This window comes from Lepidochelys kempii, chromosome 1, assembly GCF_965140265.1.
Source record: "Lepidochelys kempii isolate rLepKem1 chromosome 1, rLepKem1.hap2, whole genome shotgun sequence".
In the NCBI taxonomy this organism is placed as follows: domain Eukaryota; kingdom Metazoa; phylum Chordata; order Testudines; family Cheloniidae; genus Lepidochelys; species Lepidochelys kempii.
Window position 1 is genome coordinate 237,672,617 of NC_133256.1, and position 24,531 is coordinate 237,697,147.

General features: G+C 41.1%; 1 protein-coding gene across 10 annotated transcripts in view; it reads right to left on the reverse strand.

Annotated features, from left to right (window-relative positions):
* Positions 1-24,531, reverse strand: part of PTPRO (protein tyrosine phosphatase receptor type O) — a 222,263-nt gene that overhangs the window by 68,459 nt on the left and 129,273 nt on the right. For 8 of the 10 annotated variants that reach the window (XM_073319271.1, XM_073319239.1, XM_073319260.1 and 5 more), the window contains exons 2-8: positions 23,354-23,627; positions 9,964-10,122; positions 7,274-7,426; positions 5,474-5,923; positions 4,454-4,615; positions 3,377-3,576; positions 1,445-1,565 (exon numbers count right to left, since the gene is read on the reverse strand). In XM_073319271.1, the coding sequence (XP_073175372.1) occupies positions 1,445-1,565; positions 3,377-3,576; positions 4,454-4,615; positions 5,474-5,923; positions 7,274-7,426; positions 9,964-10,122; positions 23,354-23,627 (1,519 nt within the window). The other 2 variants (XM_073319292.1, XM_073319301.1) reach the window with 2 other exon arrangements.

The window sequence follows — 24,531 nt, forward strand, 5'->3', positions numbered from 1 at the left end:
TGAGTCCATGACATGTCTAATTTTGTTACAAAATCCAGATAAGATGATATACCTAGAAATGGCCTTTGGGCAAGAACTTTACATGTGTGGGAGCTATGCATGGGTTCAGGACTTAGAGAGGGTTACCTCCTCTTCTTCTTTTTTTTTTTTGGTTTAGCTTTTCAAGTAAAAGCAGAAATTTGAAAATGTTTCAAGTCTTTACAGCTAGTGAAAAAAACTCTGGCAGCCCAAATATTTGTGAAAAACATGGGAAATCTGTAAAATTTGCCCAATATTTGATATTTCACAGAAGTTGGACACAAGCTGTCTCTAATGACCTCCCCAAACTCCCCCCCCCCCCCCGTTCTATTAAAAATACCTTCCTCACCAATTTATAGACTACTTATCTGGACATATTGCCTTAGACCCAGATCCTGCAATTGGCAGTGTGTAAGCAGACTGCTTGGACTTTGTGGGGCTCTGGGCAGGTCTTATTTAGTTAATTTTGTCATTTTCTCTTTTTCCTTCCATCATGGACAGTGCGTAGTGGTGTGGAGAAGAAACAAGAAGTGCTAATTGCTAGTCACCTGCTTTCTTTCAAGGCACATGACAAGCCAGTGACAGAACCAGGAAAAAAAAGCAGGTCTCCTGAATCTCAGTCCAGTGTCTTAGCCACGGTGGCACACTGCATCCCACGAGGGGCATTTGCTCAGAAAACCTGTTAGTTTAAAGTTGGGTTCCTAAATCTATGTACAAATTAATGGCTTAATTTCAAAAGTGCTGAACTACTCTCAGCTCCCGCTGAAGACATTGACTCTCATGGGTGCTCTGCACTTCTAAAAGTTACACTATTTATTTAGGTGCCTAAGCATAAATATAGGTCTCTAACTTCAGGCCCCTTCATTTCTCAATCTTAGACATAACTCCTTGTATGCTGGAGTGAAAGCCTAATCCTATAACAGGCGGTGTCACTCCTTTTACTGAAGACACCTTCAGATACCTCATGCACTTCTTCCCATCCTCAGTAATGGAGTTAAACAACACATGAAAAATAATCTCTTTTAACCACCAACATGGCAAGCATACCCAGCAAAATATGCTAAACTTCTGAACAGGCTCTGAATGCATCTACACTGAGGCTGAAGGTATAACTTCAAGCTGGGGTAGATGTATCTGTGCTAACTTGGATCAAGCTAGCATGCTAAAAATAGCAGTGCAGCCACCATGCACAGGTGGTGGGATGGGCTAACTGTCCCAAGTACAGTCCCATCTGGAGTGACTAGTCTGTCCCGTCGCCTGTGCCGACTGGTATTGTCAGCATGCTAGCCTGACAAGAACTAGCGTGGGTATGTCTACCCGAACGGGAAATTACACCTCCGGCTCCAGTGGAGGAACACCTCAAGAGATCTAATAGATAAGCTGTTCAAAACAAAAAGTCAGTTTGAATAGTAGACGCATGGGTTACCAATGGCAAATGTAACAGGATCAGAAGGAGGTCCAACCAATGGGCCTTTACGTAAATAAATCACAACCTGGTACTGGGCACCGGGAACAAGATTTTCAATGATGCTGTTGCTTGAATTCACCTATCAGAAGGGGAACAAATAAGACACAAAGTATTCATTTGGTGAGTAAGAAAGAAAAAAGGAGGGCTGCAATAGTACTCCCCTCACTGCATTTCAGCAGCAAAAGACATGATTCTGAACCTACTGCAGTCAATGGCGAAATGTTGATTATTTTAGTGAAAACAGGATGGCCAAATGCTGAGATGGGAATTGTGACTGCTCAGCCCATTGAGCTCACTCCTGATTTGTCACAGAGAATTACCTCAGTATAAGGTCAGTCATGACAACAAGAAGCCATTTACATTGTGTATATTGTATGGTAATGAGACTAGAGCACCAGATTCCTCTCGGGTGTAACTTTGTGTTTACATACTGTGGTTTCAATAAACATCTGGGATTACTTTGTGGCCATCTAATTCATCTGCAGCTATGTGAGCTAAAGGCAATATTAGAATAGTATTCTAACCTCATGAGAGTCAGGGTGTCAGTTGATTGCTTGGGTCAGAAGGGAATTACCCTCTCCTGCCCCTCAAGTACAGCAAATTAGCTAGGGGCCTTATGGATTCCTCCCCTGCATTTTGAAGCATCTGGTACTGAAGAATCGCCATAAAAGCCTCAGCTCTGAAGCATCAGGTACTGGCCAGTGCCAGAGGCAGGATGCTGTCTAGATGGTGGAGTCAGTCCAATCCAGTATGACAAATCTTATATTCTGAAGAGTCAGTAAATGTACAGAGCAGCCTTGGGAAAAGTATCTTTTACTACATCTTTTCAGTGAATTGGGGAAAGATGTTTTTTCAGCAACAATCTTAGTGCAATTGCTAACAATTTGTATTACCAGCATGAAATTGCATAAGCAGCTGTCAGCATGAAGAATGTTTTATTACTATGCATGTGGAGATGCTAGTGCAACTGTCAATCTAGGGAGCTCCTTTAGGAAGGTATGATACATTTTATTTATAGACAAAGGGAGAAGGAATGGATGAACTCTGTACCAAGTCTTACTTCTTTCTGCTTGCCAGGGAGTATCCAAACAAACGGCCATCAATAATAGAGGCAGGAGAACCTGTCTGAGTTCTGGTTAGAGGTTGGCAAACGTTCAATGAAAATAATTTAAAAAGCAATACAAATACTTTTCAAGCAAATTCTCAGTTTTTATTCAAATAAATGGTCATGAATACATTTTTTGCAGTGCTCATGAAACTGTCATTCAGGCCCACATTCTAACCACAAAGTTCAATTAACCCAAACCAGAACATCTTCCTCTATTCTACCTCAAGGTTTTTTGTCATCACATCATAAACCACTTCTGGTTAACCTGAACCCACAGAAGTCTGAATTTGTACTGGCTGGGATGCAGCTAGAACATGGGCAGTTTGGATTATTTGTACTTGCACCCTTTACTCAGACCTGTCACTACAATGGCCTGAATTGAAACCTCAGAGCCCATCATCCTCAACTTTGGGGACATTTAGAGCTAGATATTATTCTACATGAAAACTTTAGCCCCAGTTTAAGAAAAAAAGTATGCACGTGCTTAAAGTTAAATATACACTGAAATGCTTTCATGAATAGGAATGGACTTCAGCACATGCTTAAAGTGTTTTAATGAATCAGGGCCTTATGGATGGTGTCTTATCTCTGCTTAGACTTGTGTCACTGCAGTGGTGTGGATTATTATTGCAATAATGTTCATAAGTGTATAACATTGCTTGTGGACTGATGGATAAAACTTCGCTTCTTACACAACCCAGTGAGCAACATTATAATGAGGGTTACTGAATGTGTTTCTTTTTCTTACTGTATTTGAGGAGTCTATATTTTCTGCCCTTTACCTCGGTGCAATAATGCTTTTCAAGTCTTTGACTCTGCTTTTGCTTCTGGCAGGTCAGTGACACAACAGACACTATCGTGTTGTTGCTGCTGCTGTCTTGCGAAGACGTCCAGGACATTAAGGCAGTGGTAGAACTTAGCACAGTCACACTCACATGCTGGGGCTTTTCTGTCAGTTCTTCAATCCATTCCCCTGTCGGACCTAAAAAACATTTCCAGAGAAGAACACATAAGACAGGCCACATGCCTGGCTTTACCCTGTGCATTTAGAGTGCCTGCATTTGCGTCTTTTAAAACATTCTGCTGTTAATAGTTAATTTCATGCTAGTGAAAGGTGCTGAAATGACAGCCCTTTACACCGACAGACCCAGGACAGAACTGACAACAGCAGAAAGAGCTCCCCACACTGCCCCACCCGTAAGACTCACTGCTATAGTACAATGTAGTTTGGTCTCCAAGCCCAATCAGCTCTTGGTCTCTGCTGCTGAGATGGCCCATTAGTGCCAATAGCAACAGTCTGAGCGTGTATTCCGCTCCCCGACTTCTGTACATTTCACAACACAAAGACCAATTAGCCAGATAAAGGGAGAGGGAGGGGTAATTTCTCCCCACGTGCTTCCTGTGGATACCTCAGTCTTGGCAGGCCACCAGAAAGGTTTACAAAATCCACCTAGAATACTGAGAGTCTTGAGTCTTTTGGGATTTGATAGGACAAGCAAAGAGCACCTAATAAATCTCTGTGCCGTCTTAAAGGCTTTCAAAGCAAACTGAAAACAGCATTTGTTCCTAGATGTACACATCTATATGTGTTTTAATACAGTACAGTTAAATGTAAATGTGTATTTCCAGGAACAAAGAATATAGGTCATACTTACAGGATAGGGAAGCAATGACTCTGAAAAACATTTGGGGCTCATGGTGGGTAATCAGCTGAAGATGAGCTCCTAGTGTGATGTTGGGGGCCAAAAGAGCTAAAGCGACCCTGGGATGCATAAATAGGGCAATCTGGTTTCATTTATCACACCTTATACACTGTTAAAGATACACTGTATGGGTGAAATCATCACTTAGATACTTACTGATGTAAAAACTAAGCGTTTTGGCTGATTGACTTCTCCGAATTTCACAAGATCCAGAGGAACTAAAGGTTGTCACAGATAACTTATATTTCCCCGGTTCTTTCAGTTCAGCAATAAATTCGTGAGTATCCTCACCTACCGTCAAAAATTCTGTGGAGTTCTCTAAATCAGGGAAGAAGAAGAAGAAGAAGAAAAAGAAAGTGCGAATTAACTGAAATTTGAGAGGGCTCTGGCTACTGAGGAACTGATTTGTATTGGATATGCTAATGCTGCCTCTACTGCAGGATGAAAAGGTATTGAAGAGATCTGGATTTATGCAGGTAGTTTTATTCCCTTGCTGTCAGCCCAAGAATAATTAATGACCGAGGCTCATGTATAGGTGTAAAGTAATAATAGACCATGGTCAAAATTTCATTCAGTAACACTGATGATAAAGTAAGATTGTCGTGACCATGAAACACTTGAAAGTGAAAAACAATGTAGAAGAAGAAGAAGAAGAAGAAGAAGAAAAGGGTTTGCTATGTTTTCTTCTCTCCCCTTATTTTTCTGAAAAATTTCCTTTCCCCAAACAGCAGAAAGTTGAGGAAAACTGGTTGTCATAAAGGGCCAGTTGAAAAATCATCTGGAGAAGTGGATGAAAAATCTCTAGCACAGGTTACCTCACCATTGCTTTATGATGCATTAAAGGCCCTCCCCCATACCCCACCAACCACCCCCTAAACACCCTACAGAACATGTTTTCCAGCTTTCCATTTAGAGACACTTTTGCCTGAAGAGAGAGAAAGGTAGGCTCTCTTTTACTGCAGGTTCCATAGGGAAACTTCTCCAAAGGCAGGGACAGCTGACCAGAAACAAGAAAACCATGTATTACACAACTAATGCATATTCTTATGTCCATCCCCGTTTTGCAGACACACAAAATCTGAATGAAAATACTTAAGGTTTGCTATCCCCTAATTATTCTGAGGAGAAGAATTCACCACTAGGAATGATATAAAAAAGGCCTGGGTTTTACTTTACCTTCTCTTTCAATGTTAATATGGAATCCATCAAATGCCGTGGGTGGTTTTGGTGGCAACCAGCTTAGCACCATTTGCACAGGAAGGAAAGAGGGAGGTTCTGATGCAAGTTTCCCTGACATGCTGGCTGTACTGGTGTTCTCATATTCACTGGGAACTGCATTGACAAACTCATCTTCACTCTCTGGCGATTCATCTTCATTAGTCCACCAGTATGGTTGGGATGTAGTTGTGTAATCAGTGCTGTTATAGTGGTAATCAGGCCATGAATAAGAGGTGTTTGCTGAGGGAATTTCAGTTGGATCATTAGAAAAATGGGTAAGTTTCTCTTGCCCTATTACATCCTGTAGTCCCATGAATGATTCTTCTGGGAAATTCCCACTGTGTTCCTCCCAGGTATTCTTGTTCATCTGTACAATTTGGACAGAAATATTTCGAGGTGGGTAGGGAACTAGAAGAAAAAAGATTTTAAAAAAACAACCAATAGGTATGTTTAATATATTCCTACAGCGGTTAGTTAATTCTTCATGGAAATTAGCATGTCTAGTTTACAGCAAGAGAAAATACACAATATTTTGTTCTTTCTATTGTTCTTTCTATTAAGATTCTTTTCTTGCTTATACAGGTGTAAGCCAAGACTAACTCCTTATGGGTAAAACAAACGTAAACTGAGAGAATAATCAGGGCTAGAATGTACAGGAGTGTAATAGTGTAGATTTGGGGACAATGTAATAAATTTACTCACGAGTAGCCCAACTAAGTTGCTCTGATGTGAGAACATGAGTAAAAATAATCAAGTGCTTGTTTGTAAATTGGGCTCTTTGTTTCTTTCATTGTACCTTTTAAATCCTCTTGTGCATGGAAAATTATTTTTGTGGAACTGTGAAAGTGTTGAGAAATACTGAAAAAATATCTTAATACACAGCACATCAACTCAGGATGTAAAATGTCATCCTGATCACTATATGGCTTTTCCCTCAATTTTAGCAGCCAGCTTTGTGCAAACATCTAGAATAAAGTTAACGCTTTATATCAAGGGAAAGCTTGATCTTAAAATTTCAGATGATACAGCATGGGTTTCTAACTGGAGAATTTTGTACAATAACTACTGTAACAGACTGCAGCCACATTCAGTACCTTTGTAGACTGTACTGTATTAAATTTATGAATGTTCTGTGTAACATTGTGGGCTAGGAATTGTATTTAGCTCCATGGGAGAAGGATTACTGCAGTTCATCCAGGAACTGAAAAACAGTGGGGAGTGATTACTGCAATCCCTGAGATTGTAAACAGCTCCAGAGAAATGCTACCTCTAGGATGGTTGGCATATACTAGTTCCAACAGGAACGAAAGGCCTAAGGGGAACAAAGAAAGGGCGTTTGGTGTAAAAAGCTGAGTTTAAACAGACTAATGGCCTTCTCTTTCTGATCCAGCCAACGGACATAACCTTTGGTCCCAGTAGGGGCCCCAACACTTGCTGAAATGTTGGAAGGACTTTGGCCTGTCAGAGCCCCCATAGGATTGATGGCCAATTTCTGGTCCGTTTGTTACCTGTTATATGTTTTCTCTTTATTCCTTTACTCTTAAATAAATATATTCTGCTGTGGAAAGAGGTGTGTGGTAATTTGTAACTGCTGGCAAATTGCTTCTTATCCCTGGAGAGAAAGCCTAGAATATCTTGTTTTAGGCAGTACGTACTTTTTATAAGCAAATGTTCATCATGGAAACACTGAGACATTACTCCTTGCACTGTGTTGCATGTAGACATGCTGTCAATGGTATATAAACACATTTTCTTCACCTGTTCTGTGCTGTTTGGGTTCATGCCTGACACCACTATATTCTACTAGCGTGCTTTTGTTGAATGTTGCTTCTGACACCAACTGAAATGTGATGTTGCTGTAGCATATTCCTGGCAGCCAGTGATTGAAAACTGTTTTACCTTTAAAGAAATCTGTAGAAGGGAAAAAAACACACAAACAAAAAACCAACAACCCAACATACATCAAATGTTCACTTTCAGATAACATGGTGGCACACTTTAAATGAGCAATGTTTTGGATATTTAACATAGGTTAGCCCAGTTTAAGTGATAAAATGCCAATAATTGAGTTTGCCAGTGTTTTTCCTGATTGTCAAAGGTACTTAGATGCAAAAAGCAGCAAAATAAACATGAACGATTTTCCTGGGAAAGATCATTGCAACTGGCAACCCTATTCAACATGACAGTAGCATATAAAAAAACAGCTAATAAAAAGAAAAAAAGCTTCCAAACCCCTGTAACAACTGCATACAAGAGTTCGCTGGTCTTCTAGTGAATTAAGACATCATGTTCAGAATAAGATAGTCAATGGACAACTTTCATTGTACACATAGCAGAAATGGGCCCAGTTTGTAATGCCGAGATCTGGGTTAATCTCTAACATTAATGCATGTGGGAGTGAGGGGAAATTCGGGCTATTTCAGGGGAGGGGAGTGGACTTTGTGGCTGATTAATGCCTGCCTCAAATAAACAAACAAAAAGCCAGGGTGCATTTATTTATTTATAGCAGCTGTACAGCCATGAAGTCAACCATTGGTTGAGGCTGACAAATATTGCTGTCAATTTCACTACTCCCCCCACCCCTTGGAACAGCAGTGCATGGCAACTCTTATGTAGTGACTTTATGTATTATGCATCCAATAAAATTCATTTGCTTGTTAGGGCAATTCTGTTGGCTATTGTGCAATTCTGAGCAAATAAGGTATCTACAGTATTAACCCTTTGGGTACTGTGTGTGTATATATCCAGATCCTTTTGTCACTTTTCAGAGTTATTCTCACAGGACAAGCTCATTCGCATCGGATACTATAGACTCTACTGAATTCAGTGGGAGTATCTTCAGATTTAAACCAGCATAACTGAAGGTAGAATATGATCGGATTCATTGTCATCACATTGCCATGGAATGTTAGGGGTGATTACGTTTTCCCAACCCAAAATACTTTCAGGATAACATTCAGTAAATTGCAGCTGATTCTGCAAAGCTGGCTGAAAACTCAGTGAAACAAATCTTTTTTTTTTTACCAACACATTCATTGGGATGGCATTTCCCCTTTAGGAGAAGAGTCTAAGCCTGGAAAATTTCAGCCCACAAGGTGAATATTTCAGAAACTTATGAATGAGTGGAGACAAAAATCTTATCATGGAAACGGTTTAGCAGCAACTGTAGCTGTTGCTGCCAAGCATTCACTTATCACGGAAACAGACCGAGCTGTGGTATGGATTGTGGGAACAGACACCAAACTTGCCTAACAGGTTAAGGGAGAAAATGAAGAATACTTTTCCATTTGAAACCTGAAGAAGAGTTTATGTGCTCTGTCATGAGAATATAATTTCCTGAGCTGTGATGTACAGTAGAACCTCAGAGTTATGAACGGACCAGTCAACCACACACCTCACTGGGAACCGGAAGTACACACTTAGGCAGCAACAGAGACCGCCCCCCACCCCCAAAGCAAATACAGTACAATATCCTGTTAAATGTAAACTATTTTAAAAAAATAAAGGGAAAGCAGCATTTTCCTTCTGCACAGTAAAGTTTCAAAGCTGTATTAACTGAGTGTTCAGTTGTAAACTTGGGAAAGAACCACCATAACGGTTTGTTCAGCGTGACGAACAACCTCCATTCCCGAGGTGTTCGTCACCCTGAGGTTCTACGGCAGCTGCGGCCCTCACACCAGCAGTCTGCTTGTGTAGGAAGCACGAGAGGTCTTCAGTCAGTACCATTGTTTTACATTTCTTTGTCAATCACCTGTTATCTCATTTTAAGCCCTTCTGAGGCAATAAGTCGTTCCAATGTTACAATTCATAACTTTAATACCTGCTACAGTTAACTGTTCAAGCAACAAATCTTTGGTCTTGGGCACTCGGGGTGAAATCCTGGCTTTTGACCTTGACATCAATATGGCCAGAATTTCACCCTATATCTCCACATGAGTTCTATAAACTAGATTGTAGCTCTTCTTCTTTCTGACTTTTTGGCTACGAAACAGCACTAAAAGAAGAGATTAGAACATGTTTTAGATTCCAGTGAACATGTCTACTTTGAGATGTCATAAATTGGGAACCCCTTGCCCAATTAATTTCAGTTTGGATGGGAAAATTCTATCCTATCCTCAGTGTTCATGTTCCAGTACTGAGGACAATATTCCTTTCTCTGTGGATATTAGAGCTAGGACAGGAATTGGCCTTAAAATTGAAGATGAGTGGCCATCTCAACTACGGAGAGGTTCCTACCTCTCTATAACATATAGGCTATTTAAATGGGTAGTTATAATAATAAATATAAATAATTAGAATCACTAATTACGTTAAATCTACAGGTCACTTGACACTCCTTTTTATTTTCCTGTAGATTCAACACCAATAATGAAGTGTCAATAGATGGTTGATACTTATATTAACCATATTTGCATTGTTTTCAATAGTTTTTTTTTTCTTCTTCCTACCTTTGTATAACATTGTTCTATAGTCTTTGCCTTCCCAATAGCTTATGTTTACTCTGGTGAAAACATTGTACTTCTCTGGATACTGAATTTCAAACAACACTCCCGTTTCTGGAGATGGTTTGTAGTCATAGATAGAAACGCTGCTTATGGGAAGAGGTTCTAAAAGACATACAAAAAAACAAGCAGAAAATGGGAAGAAAGGAACATTATTAGGCATACAAAAAAGAGAGAGAAGATTTCACTCAATTTTAATCCCCTAATAAGAAATCAAATTATCCACTTCCATATGAAATAGAAATTCTTAAGACACATTGGTTGAAATCGTGGCCTTGATGATGTCAATGGCAAACCCACCATGGACTTCACTGAGACCAGAATTTCAGTCCATGTGTCCCCAGCTCATTCACTATCCACAAAGCTTATTCCTTTCAGAGGATGAAATTCACCCCTATGCAGAGAGCCAGCAGAAAGCCTGTGCAATGTTGGTACAGCTTAAGCCCCCAAAGTGAAGCTTAAATGGGAGTTAAGTCATGCATAGTCCGTGTGCTGGCTCTCTGCATCGGATTGAATTTCTTGTCTTTATTACTTTTCCTCATAACAAAGATGGGCCCTGACTATAAAACAAACAAATAAAAACAAAAAAAGTTTTGAGGGTAGAGCAAGGTGAACAGCAGATTTTTCAGTTCGCTGGCAATTTCATAAAAAGATTGGAAAAAGTTTCAAGTCAAACCAAAAATGAAAACTTTCAGTTTTCAGCAAATTAAAAAGTTGGAAAAAATAGTTTTGGTTCAAATGAAACATTTTGCGCAACTTAAAATGAAATGTTTCATTAGGATTTTGAGCATTTTTTTAATGGTTTAAATTTTTGTAAATAAAATAAGAGGAAATTTTGGAATGAAAAGTTGTTCATAATTTTGAAAATGTCAAATTGCAAAATGTTTTAGTGTTGTTGAACCGAAATTTTTCACTGAAAAGTTTCGGTCAGAAAATTTCACTCTGTTCTCCTTTTGGATGCTTTGGGGTGCCTGATGTGGATCTGAACTTTTCAGCTCACTCCCATCTCTACAGCAAAAGAATATCAATGTAATTCCAAAGCAGGAAGTACAAGACTTTTGTATCTTCTTGTATCTAGAGCAAAAAAAATATTACTTTCTATTTTTATACGTTCTTGTTTCTATCTGTCTATTTTAGGTACTTACATCCCCACCACAGTAATATCTCGGTGTCTCATGATCTTCAGTGTGTTTATCATTGTAATACTCCTGTTATCACCCCTGTTTTACAGATGGGGAACTGACTCACCGAGAGCTTAAGTGACTTGCCTAAGGTCACACAGGAAGTCTGTGGTGGAGCACAGAATTGAACCCTAGTCTTTTTAAGTTCCAGCACTGGGCCTTCTTTTGTCTAGTCTTGTTATAAAGTAAGAAAAATGGGCCCAGATCCTCAGCTGTTTTTTACTAAAGCACAGAGATATTAAATGATTAGTCAAAGATTGCAGAGGTAGTCTGTAGTAGAGCTGGAAACTGAATCTAGATTTCCTGAGTACCAGTACAGTACCTTAACCACAAGATCATCTGTCCTCATTACTACCTTCTTCTCGATAAGCCAGTTCAAACAGATTAAAAAAACAAGCCAAGGTGGCCCACAAATAAGTTGGCATATTGGGGAGCCAACCTAGTATCCATGGCTTTCCCATGGTTTGGACAAAGTGTTTGTTGTTGAATATAAAATTGTTATGGATGAGGATGAAATGGATGGGTTTGGTAATGTGTTTGGGGTGGATAGCGGAGGCTTGTTGGTTAGCAGGCTTCCTGCTTCTGATGTACTTAAAAAACATTTTGTTATTACCTTTTGAGTTTTTGGCTAGCTGTTCTTCAAACTCCTTTTTGGCTTTTCTTATTACATTTTTACATTTAACTTGGCAGTGTTTATGCTCCTTTCTATTTACCTCACTAGGATTTTACTTCCACTTTTTAAAAGATACCTTTTTATCTCTCACTGCTTCTTTTACATGGTTGTTAAGCCACGGTGGCTCTCTTTTAGTTCTTTTACTGTGTTTTTTAATTTGGGGTATACATTTAAGTTGAGTCTCTATTATGGTGTCTTTAAAAAGTGTCCATGCAGCTTGCAGGGATTTCACTCTAGTCACTATACCTTTTAATTTCTGTTTAACTAACCTCCTCATTTTTGCATAGTTCCCCTTTCTGAAATTAAATGCCACAGTGTTGGGCTGTTGAGGTGTTCTTCCCACCACAGGAATGTTAAATGTTATTATATTATGGTCACTATTTCTAAGCAGTCCTGTTATAGTTACCTCTTGGACCAGATCCTGCGCTCCACTCAGGACTAGATCGAGAGTTGCCCCTCCCCTTGTGGATTCCTGTATCAGCTGCTCCAAGAAACAGTCATTTAAAGTATCCAGAAATTTTGTGTCTGCATTTTGTGACATGTACCCAGTCAAATGGGGATAATTGAAATCCCCCACTATTACTGAGTTCTTTATTTTGATAACCTCTCTAATCTCCCTCAGCATTTCATCGTCACTATCACTGTCCTGGTCAGGTGGTCGATAATAGATCCCAATGTTATACTCTTATTAGAGCAAGGAATTACTATCCATAGAGATTCTATGGACCATGTGGATTCATTTAAAATTTTTATTTCATTTGATTCTACATTTTCTTTCACATAGAGTGCCACTCCCCCTCTCCCCCGCACGACCTGTTCTGTCCTTCCAAAATATTTTGTACCCCGGAATGATTGTATCCCATTGATTGTCCTCACTCCACCAGGTTTCTGTGATGCCTATTATATCAAAATCCTCCTTTAACACGAGGCACTCTAATTCACCCACCTTATCATTTAGACTTCTAGCATTTGTGTACAAGCACTTTAAAAACGTGTCACTGTTTATTTGTCTGTCCTTTTGTGATGTGTCAGATTCTTTATATGAATGTTTCTCGTCTGATCTGGCCCATACTTTATCTTCTTCCATCCTCTCCTCCTGACCAAAACCTAGAGAATCTCTATCAATAGACTCTCCTCCAAGAGAACTCTCTGTCTGATCCACGTGCGCCTCTGCAGCAATCTGCTTTCCCCCATCTCTTAGTTTAAAAACTGCTCTGCAACCTTTTTAATGTTAAGTGCCAGCAGTCTGGATCCACTTTGGTTTAGGTGGAGCCCATCCTTCCCGTATAGGCTCCCCCATCCCAAAAGTTCCTCAGTTCCTAATAAATCTAAACCCTCCTCTCTACACCAGCGTCTCATCCACACATTGAGACTCTGAAGTTCTGCCTGCCTACCTGGCCCTGCGCATGGAACTGAAAGCATTTCTGAGAATGCCACCATAGAGGTCTTGGATTTCAGTCTCTTTCCTAGTAGCCTAAATTTAGCCTCCAGGATGTCTCTCCTACCCTTCCCTATGTCATTGGTACCTACATGTACCATGACCACCGGATCCTCCCCAGCACTACTCATAAGTCTATCTAGATGCCTCGAGAGATCCGTAACCTTCACATCAGGCAGGCAAGTCCCCATATGGTTCTCCTGGTCATCACAAACCCAGCTATCTATGGTTCTAATGATCAAATCTCCCATTACTAACACCTGCCTCTTTCTAATGATTGGAGTTCCCTGCCCCGGAGAAGTAACCTCAGTGTGAGAGGATACCCCAACATCATCTGGAAGGAGGATCCCAACTATGGGAAAGTTTCCCTCTGCTCCCGTTGATTGCACTCCTTCTCTGGGCCTTTCATCCTCCTTAACAGCGTAGGGGCTCTCTGACAGGAGGTGGTACAAATCTACAGTGTCCCGGAAAGCCTCATCAACATACCTCTCTGCCTCCCTTAGCTCCTCCAGTTCCACCACCCTGACCTCCAAAGCCCGTACATGGTCTCTGAGGGTCAGGAGCTCCTTGCACCGAATGCACACATATGCCACCCAGCCACAGGGCAGGTAATCATATATGCTACACCGAGTGCAATGAACAGGATAGCCCCCACTCTGCTGCTGGGCTTCTGCCTGCATTCTCTCCTACAGCTACCTAGGTTAATGATAGGGTTTTTGTTTAAATCAAGAAGTTTTGATTTTTAGGTAGTCTCAGACTTCTTGATTCAGCTGGGACAGGAAGCAGAAGTCACAAAATTCTAGAAAGAAAGCAGTGAGTTTGGCATTTCTGTCCTAGTTGCAATCAGAGAATACTGGTCTTCTTGGAAAATAGAGTGAAAAATCCCATTAGATGAAACTATTTTCTACACTGAAAAGCATTGACCTATTGCAGCTAAACATCCACACATTTGAATACCTACTACTTATTCAAACTCAATTTCCAGGACTCTCAAACACCAATACATATTGTAATGTGGGGAGTCTGTGAAGAATATTGCTGACAACTCCTGATTTAATAGCCCAGAAATAGATAACAGCAAAAGCAGATCACAGAATACAAAGCCTTCCATCTTTTTTCTATTGAGTCTATTCCCATCTTTTCAACTGAAATAAGTGGCTGATTTGGTTATCCACATGACCACAGAGTGCATATAACAGCTCTTACACATGGTAGTGCTTAAAATATCAATAACAATGTCTGAATAGTACAACTCTTAGCTACAAGCCATCTTTCACTATCATGGGTCTGCCTTGGGCTCTTTCTTCTATTATCTCATTCAGATTTTGGCCTTCCTTATTATTGTAATAATTACGGCAACTTTCTAAGTCAGTGATTGAATTATCCAGTTATTTCTTCCTAGGACAAATCAAATAAAGGGTGGAAGTTGTATTCATTTTTAATTCAAATTATTTTGGTTCCTGATGTTTTTTATTTAATTAGCCTATGATTGAATTAAGTGGAAGATGCTGTGGATTGCTGCTGTTATATTCCATTTACCTTCCTCTCTCTTTGGCTTGTGAAAGATGCTAGCACAGTAATGTGAGAACATGGAATTTAGAGAATCTCCCATCATCCTATTCCCTCTGCCACCAAGTCTCCTAATCTCAGCCAATTTCACACTCTTTGAAATTACAGGGACACTCTATAGATAAAAATAATGTTCTGTGTTTAATTTCTCATAACTTGGGTTACTAGCAGCTCCCTTGGTTATTAAAGCTTAATGAATATGTATACCTATTTTCCTTTTCATCATATGCATTTAATTTATCACACCACATGAAGAATGAAATTAGTGACTGGTCAGTTTCACTTCCCTGCTCTCTCAGCATTTAGGGCCCAATCTAGCACTCAATCTTTCCATTTACTTCAATGACCCTTAACAAATACCTAAAACAGTCCTATTAGAAAGATGCCAAAGTGCTTGGGTTTCCAACACTTCAAAGGAATATTTTAAAACAGTCTCTCTCACCCTATGCATTCCATTTGCATTTCATGTTTTTAAAAATAATAGAATATTTTTCTATAAATTTTAAGATTTTATTTGTAAGCCCTCCTGTGTGGCACAAAAATAATGTTTTTGAAGTGCTAAAACCTACACTTGGGCATAGATGATTTCAGTGTCTCTTTTAAATAAGATTTAATAAATTTATTCAACCACAGTGTCCTTTCATTTTTAGATGTTCATAGTATATTATGCCCATGCAGAGCAGTTTGCAGGATCAGGACCTCCACCCATACCTGAACTTTAGCCTGCCTGTGTTTTGGATGCACAGTTGTGTTTCTTCTGTAGGTCTCAGAATCTGCTGCTCCCATTGCATCCAATTTCTCTTCTTGTCTATTGAAATTTTAACTTCATCATTTTGCCTGGACTCCCTTGCCCTTTTGTATTTAATCTGTTACCTGTATTATGCAAATGGTATGTGAGAATAATGGAAGTTTGCAAACCTAGACCAATTTCAGATGCTAAATCCTCCATAAAGCCTCCAATCAGTGTCAGTCGCATTAAAGTTTTATATGGCGATTTCAATCCAAGAAAAATACCATGTACATTGAAAATTACCTCCACCCTCCAACCAAATTTCCCAAATAAATTTCTTTTTAATATTCGTAAATCTGCATGCCCTACGTTGTGAATTCATTATGGGTTGCCATGCTAAGGTGGATGAAGTATTACACATGGTTGCTAGAAATGAGCCAGGGATTAACTCCCTTACCCATTGCACCCAAAAGTAGATTAACAATGACTGACATTTATATACTGCCTTCCATAGAGAAGAATCCAAGAGCATTTTTACAAAGCAAGGCCACCATACTGCAGACACGTTCTCACATGTGGTGTAATTTTGCACACAAATAGTCCCATTTGAAGTCACTGAGGCTACTGGCATAAATAAATTATCAACAGGTATAAGTTTCTGCAGGATCAAATTATTATTTAATTGTATCATGTTATTGCCTATATGCCCCAATCAGGATAACAGCTCCATTTTGTTCCATCACTAAAATGCAGCCACCTTTGGGGTGAAATGCAGCAGCTATTTAATGCATGCAGCAACATCACACTAAGGTTTAGGATAGGTAGTGAAGAACACCATTGCCACTGTACGGAGAATTAAAGTAGAGATACCAACTGGAATGTTCTAGTGTGACTAGTGATTTGGGGTGCCTCAAATTTGTACAGAGAGCTTAGTACACGTTAGAGATGAAAGATCATATCAAAATCGGGGCCTCCATGTTTAACACAACCCAAACTCTTTCAAAAAGTTTTACATTTCATCTGAGACATAGTACCCAACCTCCTCCTACGGCACAGATTCTATGATGCTTTGGAGGGAAGAATGGCATCTAGTGAATCAATAGTGCCATTTCCTGTAGCATCTACTTTGACATTCAAGTATTAACCCGTTCCAATACTGATTACTTTCTACGAGCTGATGAAATTACAGTCCCCAAAGGTACAGCTGCAGGCCAGTAGGGAGGAGGGAAAAAAGAAAAAGATCTATGGGCAGAATTCTCTTCATACAAAACTATTTTTTCAAAGTTTTCCCATGAGGAATCAGTGGCTTTTGAAAAGCTAAGATATTTTACAACCTTAAGCTTCTAGTTACAGGGCAAAACAAATATCAAGCAGAACTGTTCTTAATGGTACCATGTGTCCTGATTTAATTTCCCAGTTGAAATACAAGGGTTTTGTTTTGTTTTGTACAGAGAGGCACATGGTAATTTTGCAGCATGCTGCCTTCTCTACTCCTTTAAATGTGTAAAGCTTGTTCTCTCAATGGGATTAACCCCACAACCAAAACAACAAAAAAGCAAATAAATATGGAGTCAAAAAGCTAGGCAGCACTGATGTAACTCAGCCTAGCAAGGCGTCTCAGAATAAACCTTTGCGAATATCATTAGACAATAAAATCAAGTCTCCTGACTGGAAAGGGTGGGACATGGGTGAGGGGTTTTAGTCACTGGTTTTAGAGTTACTTTCTTTATTGCTTCCAAAACTACTATGTAACTAACTGGGACTTAGCACATGTCAACACAGCAATCAGAGATGTGATGACACCTCAGGTAAGCATCCCCCGCCCAAGCTTAATCTAGTTAGAACAGAAGCCACTTTAAGAGCAGAAGGGAGTAGTCTTTAAACAGCACCACAGCATCACACATCACTATTATTTTTTTAACCATATCGAGTGCAGGCTCCAGGGGAAGAGTAAAGCTAGATATACAGAACGCAATTATTTATGCCGGAATTTGGCCAAGACACCAGGGTTAACACACCTACTCTTGTAAAAACTGTCACGGGATTTTTTTTCATGACAAGTGGTCAGGACCTCAATTTTACCTCTTCTTCAGCAGTAAAGTGTCCAACAAACCATATTGAACACTGGTTCAGTACTGAATCAGCAGGAAGAGTGCCACCTTCTTATCACCAATACCACATTCTGTCTTGCAGGTCTCCCATCTAAGGGCAGATCATAGCCAGTTCTGCTCACTCTGATGAAACCACAATCCAAAATAAATTGGCAACAGATTCGATCTGGTCAATTCACTAAATCTAAGACTGCGAGTTCAGGTATAGCAATCACTGGACCCTGCTACAGTCTCCAAATATGTGGACTGTAGAATCCAAATAATCCAGGCATACATGATGCTAAAGACAGCAGAAGCTCTATGTTCTGTGGAGTTTTGACTAGTAGTGAGAAAGTCCTGAAACCATTCTAACTAGGGACACACGAACATACTCCCAATAAGTGAAACTGGCAAACTCTTCCTTTTTTATTAACCTCAAACTTTCTGACATCCATCCCAACATTCTCACTGCAGCAAGAGGGACTGTTGGATATTGAAACTACTTTCTCTTTGAAAATAAACCCCATTTGATCTCACAGAGAAGGTCCAAGTTAAAGATGACAGCCCTATGTGGCAGGAAAAAAAATTCTGATCTCTTTCTTCCTTTGATGAATGCAGCAAAAATTCTGTCAGACTTCAGTGGGGTGAGATTTCACCCTGTGAAGAGAGATTTTCTTTTTTGTCCACCTGCTGAGAGAAGAACATCATACAAGGAACTAGAATAGGGAAGGGAAATCAGCTTGTAGGAATATTGTATTGGAAAGCAGAGAGTTCTCAATAGAGAGAGCTTTTCTGTGGGTCCCTGAGGGGAAAAGCCTCTTTCCCCATACACTGCTCTGGTCTCAGTTGCCCTAGCACAGGATCGAGATGAAAGACAATAGTGGTATGTGGTGCCACTTCACAGACACTTCTGCAAATATCAGTAAGCCCAGAAGAACTGTTGTGAAACGTTTAAGGACAGCCTGGGGACCAATTGCAGTCAACATCATTTATCTCAAAGAGTCAGGCATCATTGGCTATATAGCTTGATTTATCCCATGGCAGCCCAACACATGTGGCCAGTTTGTAGCTGGTGTAACCTGACAGAAGTCAATGGCGTTGTATCAGGATGAATTTGCTCCAGGATCCATGCCGTAGCCTGTCACAGATTACATAAGTCTATTTTTCACGTGGTCACACTAAGTCAATTATATTTAACAGACAGAGAACCTATGGCACAGGGAAATATATGAATCTATCCTAATTACCTAACTGGTTACCACAATGTCAGACTTTTCCTGATCAAATACCCTTTCATTGAAACATCCCTCTCCTCAATTAGTGAGCTTCTTGAGAAGGCTATGATATTATAGGGGGGACTAGTAGCAACCCATATACTTAGGTTGCCCATGCTTTCCATTAGGAAGGATTCTTGCAACCTTTTCTTTGATAAGTTCTTATACCTGCATTGTTTAGAGCAAACCTTTGACTTTCAGCAGGGGAATGTCCTTAGGCTACAGATATGTATTTACTTCATCCCAGGAAACTCTGTTTAGCTTTTACTAAATATTGTAAATTCAGACTTATGTCTCTGGCAAAGCAGCAGCAGAGACTGTACTGGGAATAGTACTGGGGGGTGGGAATTCTTCTGAATTTGTTTCCCAAGCAAAAAAAAAAAAAAAAAAAAAAGGCAGATTTGGCAATACTGAAACAGTTTGCAAATTCATGTCATTTTTGCTTAATTGTTTCAGTCCATCTGCTTCCCCTTCCCCCACAAAATAATCCAAAAAAGTCAAATCCTTTGGATACTTTGAATGAAAACAACTTTTTGTTTTGAACTTCCCATCATTTAATTTATTTTTTAATGTTAATAAAACACTTGAAATGGAAATGAAATGTTTTTTTCCCCAACATGAAATCATTTCCCCCCACTGCTCACTGAACATGTTTTAAAACTTTATTTTGGGATCAACCCCAAACCATCCCCCCCACCTCAATTTTTCAGTTGCCAGTGAACTGAAACATCTGTTATTTGCACAGCAGTACCTGGGGACCTCCATGGAACTGCCAGACCAGCTGCAGGGTGCTGAGCTGGTATCCCTTATTGATCAATGCTCCAACTCCATCTGGGGATATCACTTGGGACTGGAGCACTCCCAAGTAGGGGGAGAGAAAGAAAGCTAGCCCAAGCTCTATACAACCAGAGCCTATACCCAGGGTGTGGCCCCAGCAGCCCATCACTCCCTCTGGGGGCACTATATGGATCAGGAGCTCTCCCAACTCCCAACTTTTGGGAATAAGTGGGAAGAGCTGGGCTGGGCTCCTACCACCTTCAACTGCCCCATGCATTTGGACCCAGTGATTCATCCTCCATTAGGAAATAACAGCCTTCTCCTGCTGGCAGGCAGCTAATGTAGCCAGTCCTGTCTCTCAGGTGGTAGCAGTGGTGCTGAAGGCTTAGGTTTCAAACCCTGAAGAAGATGCTCGCTGAGGTGGTGTTACAGATGTTCATAACCAAATTTGTTTTTACCATTTTCCTTTAAAAGCAAAATCTAGGAAATGGCATTTTAAAAATTACATTCAAAGGACACTATTAAGGTTGCAAGGAAGCACTCAAAAGTTAGGAAATGCCACAATACTTCTGGAACCTTAACTCAGCCGCCTTGTGCATCTTTAATTACATGAGCATAAACTATTTTTTCGACAGGTCCCTGTCTCATTACGTGGCATTTCCTAACTTTCAAATGCTTGACCTTGCAATTCAAATGATGTTCATCGAAAGGACTTTTGGAAGATTGTGATTATTGTATATGCTGTTTGTTGACAGTGGCAGTGCCGCACTTACACAGTTTTATAAAGTTCCAGAGTAGGGCTGCCAACTCAGAGGGAAGCTATTCCGGGAGATTTCCCCTCTCCCCCCCCCCAACACAATGTAATGTCATTTTCTTAAAATCTCCTTGATTGCTTTCAATAGTCACCGGGAGACCGATTCCAGGAGACTCCAGGCCAATCCTGGAGGGTTGGCAACCCTATTCCAGAGCCAGAAACCAAACAAAATTATACATTGATTTCAATTTGTCATTTGACCCCAAAAGGTACTCTATCAAAAAACTCCCTCCAGTCTCAGAGTTTCTCCTGATTTGCTTCAGCCAGGTCTTAATCAGCCCAGTTTAAACAGTGAAAAGGGCTCTCTGACGTTATATGGCAACAACTTGTCACAGAAACCTGGCTGTAAATGAGACTTGTGCCCAGATGTACAATCAAAGACCTGATTAATCACAAATGGCTAACTATTTTTCCCCCATTGGAGTTTTTAAAAAGAACAGGACTTTCAGATTAAGAAACCATTTAAAGAGATACAAATTGGTTTCAATGTTTGTAAGCCATGTGCCACAGTTCGGGCCCACAGTTGCACCTGCGCACCGCCAGGCGGGGCTGTACGGCCTAGCGGCCGGAGTCAATAGCTGCCCCCCAGCTTGAGGCTGTATGACCTAGCGGCCGGAGTCAATAGCTGCCCCCGGCTCGAGGCTGAACAGCCTAGCTGCCGGAGTCAATAGCTGTTAGAATGGGCAGCCACCTCAGGGGGGCGGCAGCCTGTATAGGTATCAGGGGGTAGCCATGTATAGCCATCAGGGGGTAGTCTGTATTCACATAAACAACAAGGAGTCTGGTGGCACCTTAAAGACTATCAGTTTTATTTGGGCATAAGCTTTCATGGGTAAAAAACCACTTCTTCAAATGCATGGACTGAAAATTACAGATGCAGGCATTATATAATGACACATGAAGAGAAAGGAGTTACCTCACAAGTGGGGAACCAATGTGGACAGGGCCAATTCGATCAGGGTGGATGTAGTCCACTCCCAACAATAGATGAGGTGGTGTCAATTCCAGGAGAGGCAAAGCTGCATTTGTAATGAGCCAGCCACTCCCAGTCCCTATTCAAGCCCAAATTAATGGTGTTAAATTTGCAAATGAATTTTAGTTCTGCAGTTTCTCTTTGAAGTCTGTTTCTGAAGTTTTTTTTTGTTCAAGTATAGCCACTTTTAAATCTGTTATAGAATGTCCAAGAAGATTGAAGTGTTCTCCTATTGGCTTTTGTATGTTACCATTCCTGATGTTCAATTTGTGTCCATTTATTCTTTTATGTAGGGACTGTCCGGTTTGGCCAATGTACATAGCAGAGGGGCATTGCTGGCACATGATGGCATATATAACATTAGTAGACATGCAGGTGAATGAGCCCCTGATGGTGTGGCTGATGTGGTTGGGTCCTCTGATGGTGCCGCTAGAGTAGATATGGGGACAGAGTAGGGAACGAGGTTTGCTACGGGGATTGGTTCCTCGGTTAGTGTTTCTGTGGTGTGGTGTGTAGTTGCTGGTGAGTATTTGCTTCTGGTTGGGGGTTAGGAGGACACAGGCCCTCCCTCTCCACCAGGTCCCAACCCAGGGCCCTGTTGGTGGCAGAATTGCCTGCCACCAGCTCGGCGGGGATCCGGCCGAAATATGCCGAGCTAGTCTCCGGTTGTCCAACCAACTCCTCGCAAAGACTCCCTGGGTTACTTCCTACCAGTTTCTCCACATCTGTTGGCTTCCCAGTTCCCTCGGTTCCTTCTCCCTCAGCCGTGTCCCGTGCCTGGGGGTTGAGGATTGCTGTCAGCTGGCTGGCCTCTGCATCTTGAAGTGCCCACAGCCCTCCAGCAGGGGTCAGCAGCACACCTCCTTCCCCTACAGCAGTCTGCCCCGACTGAGCCAGGCTGCTCCCTCTTATACTGGCGTTGCCCTTTCAGCATGCCCAGTTGGGCCATGGGGGAATGGCGCCCTCACCCCACAGTGAGGTGTTAACCCCCACAGTCCCAGTGTGAGACATGCATGCCCCGTCACACCATGTTAGAATTATGGCAGGGCTCAGCATCCGACATTGAATCAGAAGCCTTGGTACCTCTCATGATGTGAGGATGGACTAAATGTAATCAGACCTCCCCGCTCTGTTTCTGGTGGATGAATCATATCATCATCAACACACACAAACCTGTTAAAAGAGGGGTTACTAAAAGGTGGTCCATGCTACAAAATCTTTGAGATGCCTCAATTGGGTGGGAGATTGTCACAGTGACCACCTGCTTCCCAGTGACAACTGCACAGAGCACCTCACCTCCTATTCATGATCAAACAACATCCATGTGACAGCTAGAGCAGAAGAGCCCCCAGCACCACATGGCCAGGCAGCTCTCACTGGACTGCCAGCGAGTGCTTTTTAGGTCTCAGACCACGGTTTGGATCATAGTATGGATATATGCATGTAAAAGATGAGAAATTTCCATCAATATATTTAGGCAGGTTTTCAGGGTTGGCTTATACACAGCTCAGGTCCTGGAAATGGCTCATCTCTTCTGCCCATCCTAGAAAGGAGCTTCCCTGGCCCACCTGCTCAGGGAATGAGTACCACAGATGAGCCTGGGGTGCCCCTTTCCAGCCTTTTTATGGGCTGGGCTACCCAGGGAGGCTCTACAGCTGCTCTTCCTTCCACCCAAAACTTCAGAGCCTTTGCTCCTAGTCCTCCCTACAACCCAGTCAGGACCTTTTAAATGTAGTTCAACCTCTGCACAGAATTATCTTTGGAGTGACACACACACAAAGAAGAAAGAGAGAAAAACTGAGTAAGTTGCTACTTACTGGTTAACACAGTGATCGATCTCACTGGTTTGGAAACCATATTGGAATTCACCACCATCAGAGTCACTATGTAATAAAGGCCATGGTAACTGGCATTAAAAACCACAGGGGAAGGTAAAGTGCTGTTGAATTCTTCAAACTGGAAAAAGTAGTTCTTGGATTCACCAGTTATCTTCACAATGTACACAGAGGACGAGCTCACTACATCAGACTCCTCCAACGACACTACAATGCAGTTGTCATCTCGGACAGTAACTTGGAAAGGTGCTGCATTCTACAAGACAATAAAAGAAGAGACGCTAAAGGAAAATCCAGGGTATCAGTAATTTCACTTTCCTCTATCTGTTTAGGTATTTATACCCCACTCATTCCTGTGGCATTTCTGTGCCTGCTTCCAGTGGGATGAAAAATAAAAATTTCCTTCCACAAGAGGGTTAGTTTGCAAAATTCTTGCAATCTTTTTAGGACCTGATCCAAAGCCCGAAGTTAATGCTGCATGATTATTAGGCAAATCCATCTGCCAATGCAAGATTGTTCCCTACATTATATTTTCCAATGCTATGACTAGTCCAGCTTTCAAGTCCCCAAAACCTGAAACTCTGCTGTTTCCCTGGGAAACTATTTCTGAATTGTCCTTTTCACCACACAGGTTGCTGGTTGTTGGAGGATTTTTTTGTTTGTTTGTTTCATTTGTTTTTTGAGTAGGGGCAGGGATGAAAGGCAGATACCAGGTGAAGAAGGATTTTAGAAAAAGCTGCAAAGAATACCACGGAGGCAAAAAAAAAAAAGGACAGTAGAGTTAATGGAAATGTCTTTATTATGCAGAAGCAGGGCACTACAGACCTGATCCTGGGAAATTAGAAGAATCTGCAGCGGAGGGCCGATTTCTGTGATATACAGAACTGACCAAGCACACTCATAAAGTCCTGTCTAAGCATTCACTGGGTGCTTAGTACCTCTCAGGATCAGGCCTTATCTTTGTATCTCCAAAGCTTTCATTAGTGTTAGAACATAGGAATGGCCACATTGGGTCAGACCAAAGGTCCATCCAGCCCAATATCCTGTCTACCGACAGTGGCCAGTGCCAGGTACCCCAGAGGAAGTAAACTCTCTCCTGCCATCCATCTCCACCCTCTGACAACAGAGGCTAGGGACACCATTCCTTGCCCTCCTGGCTA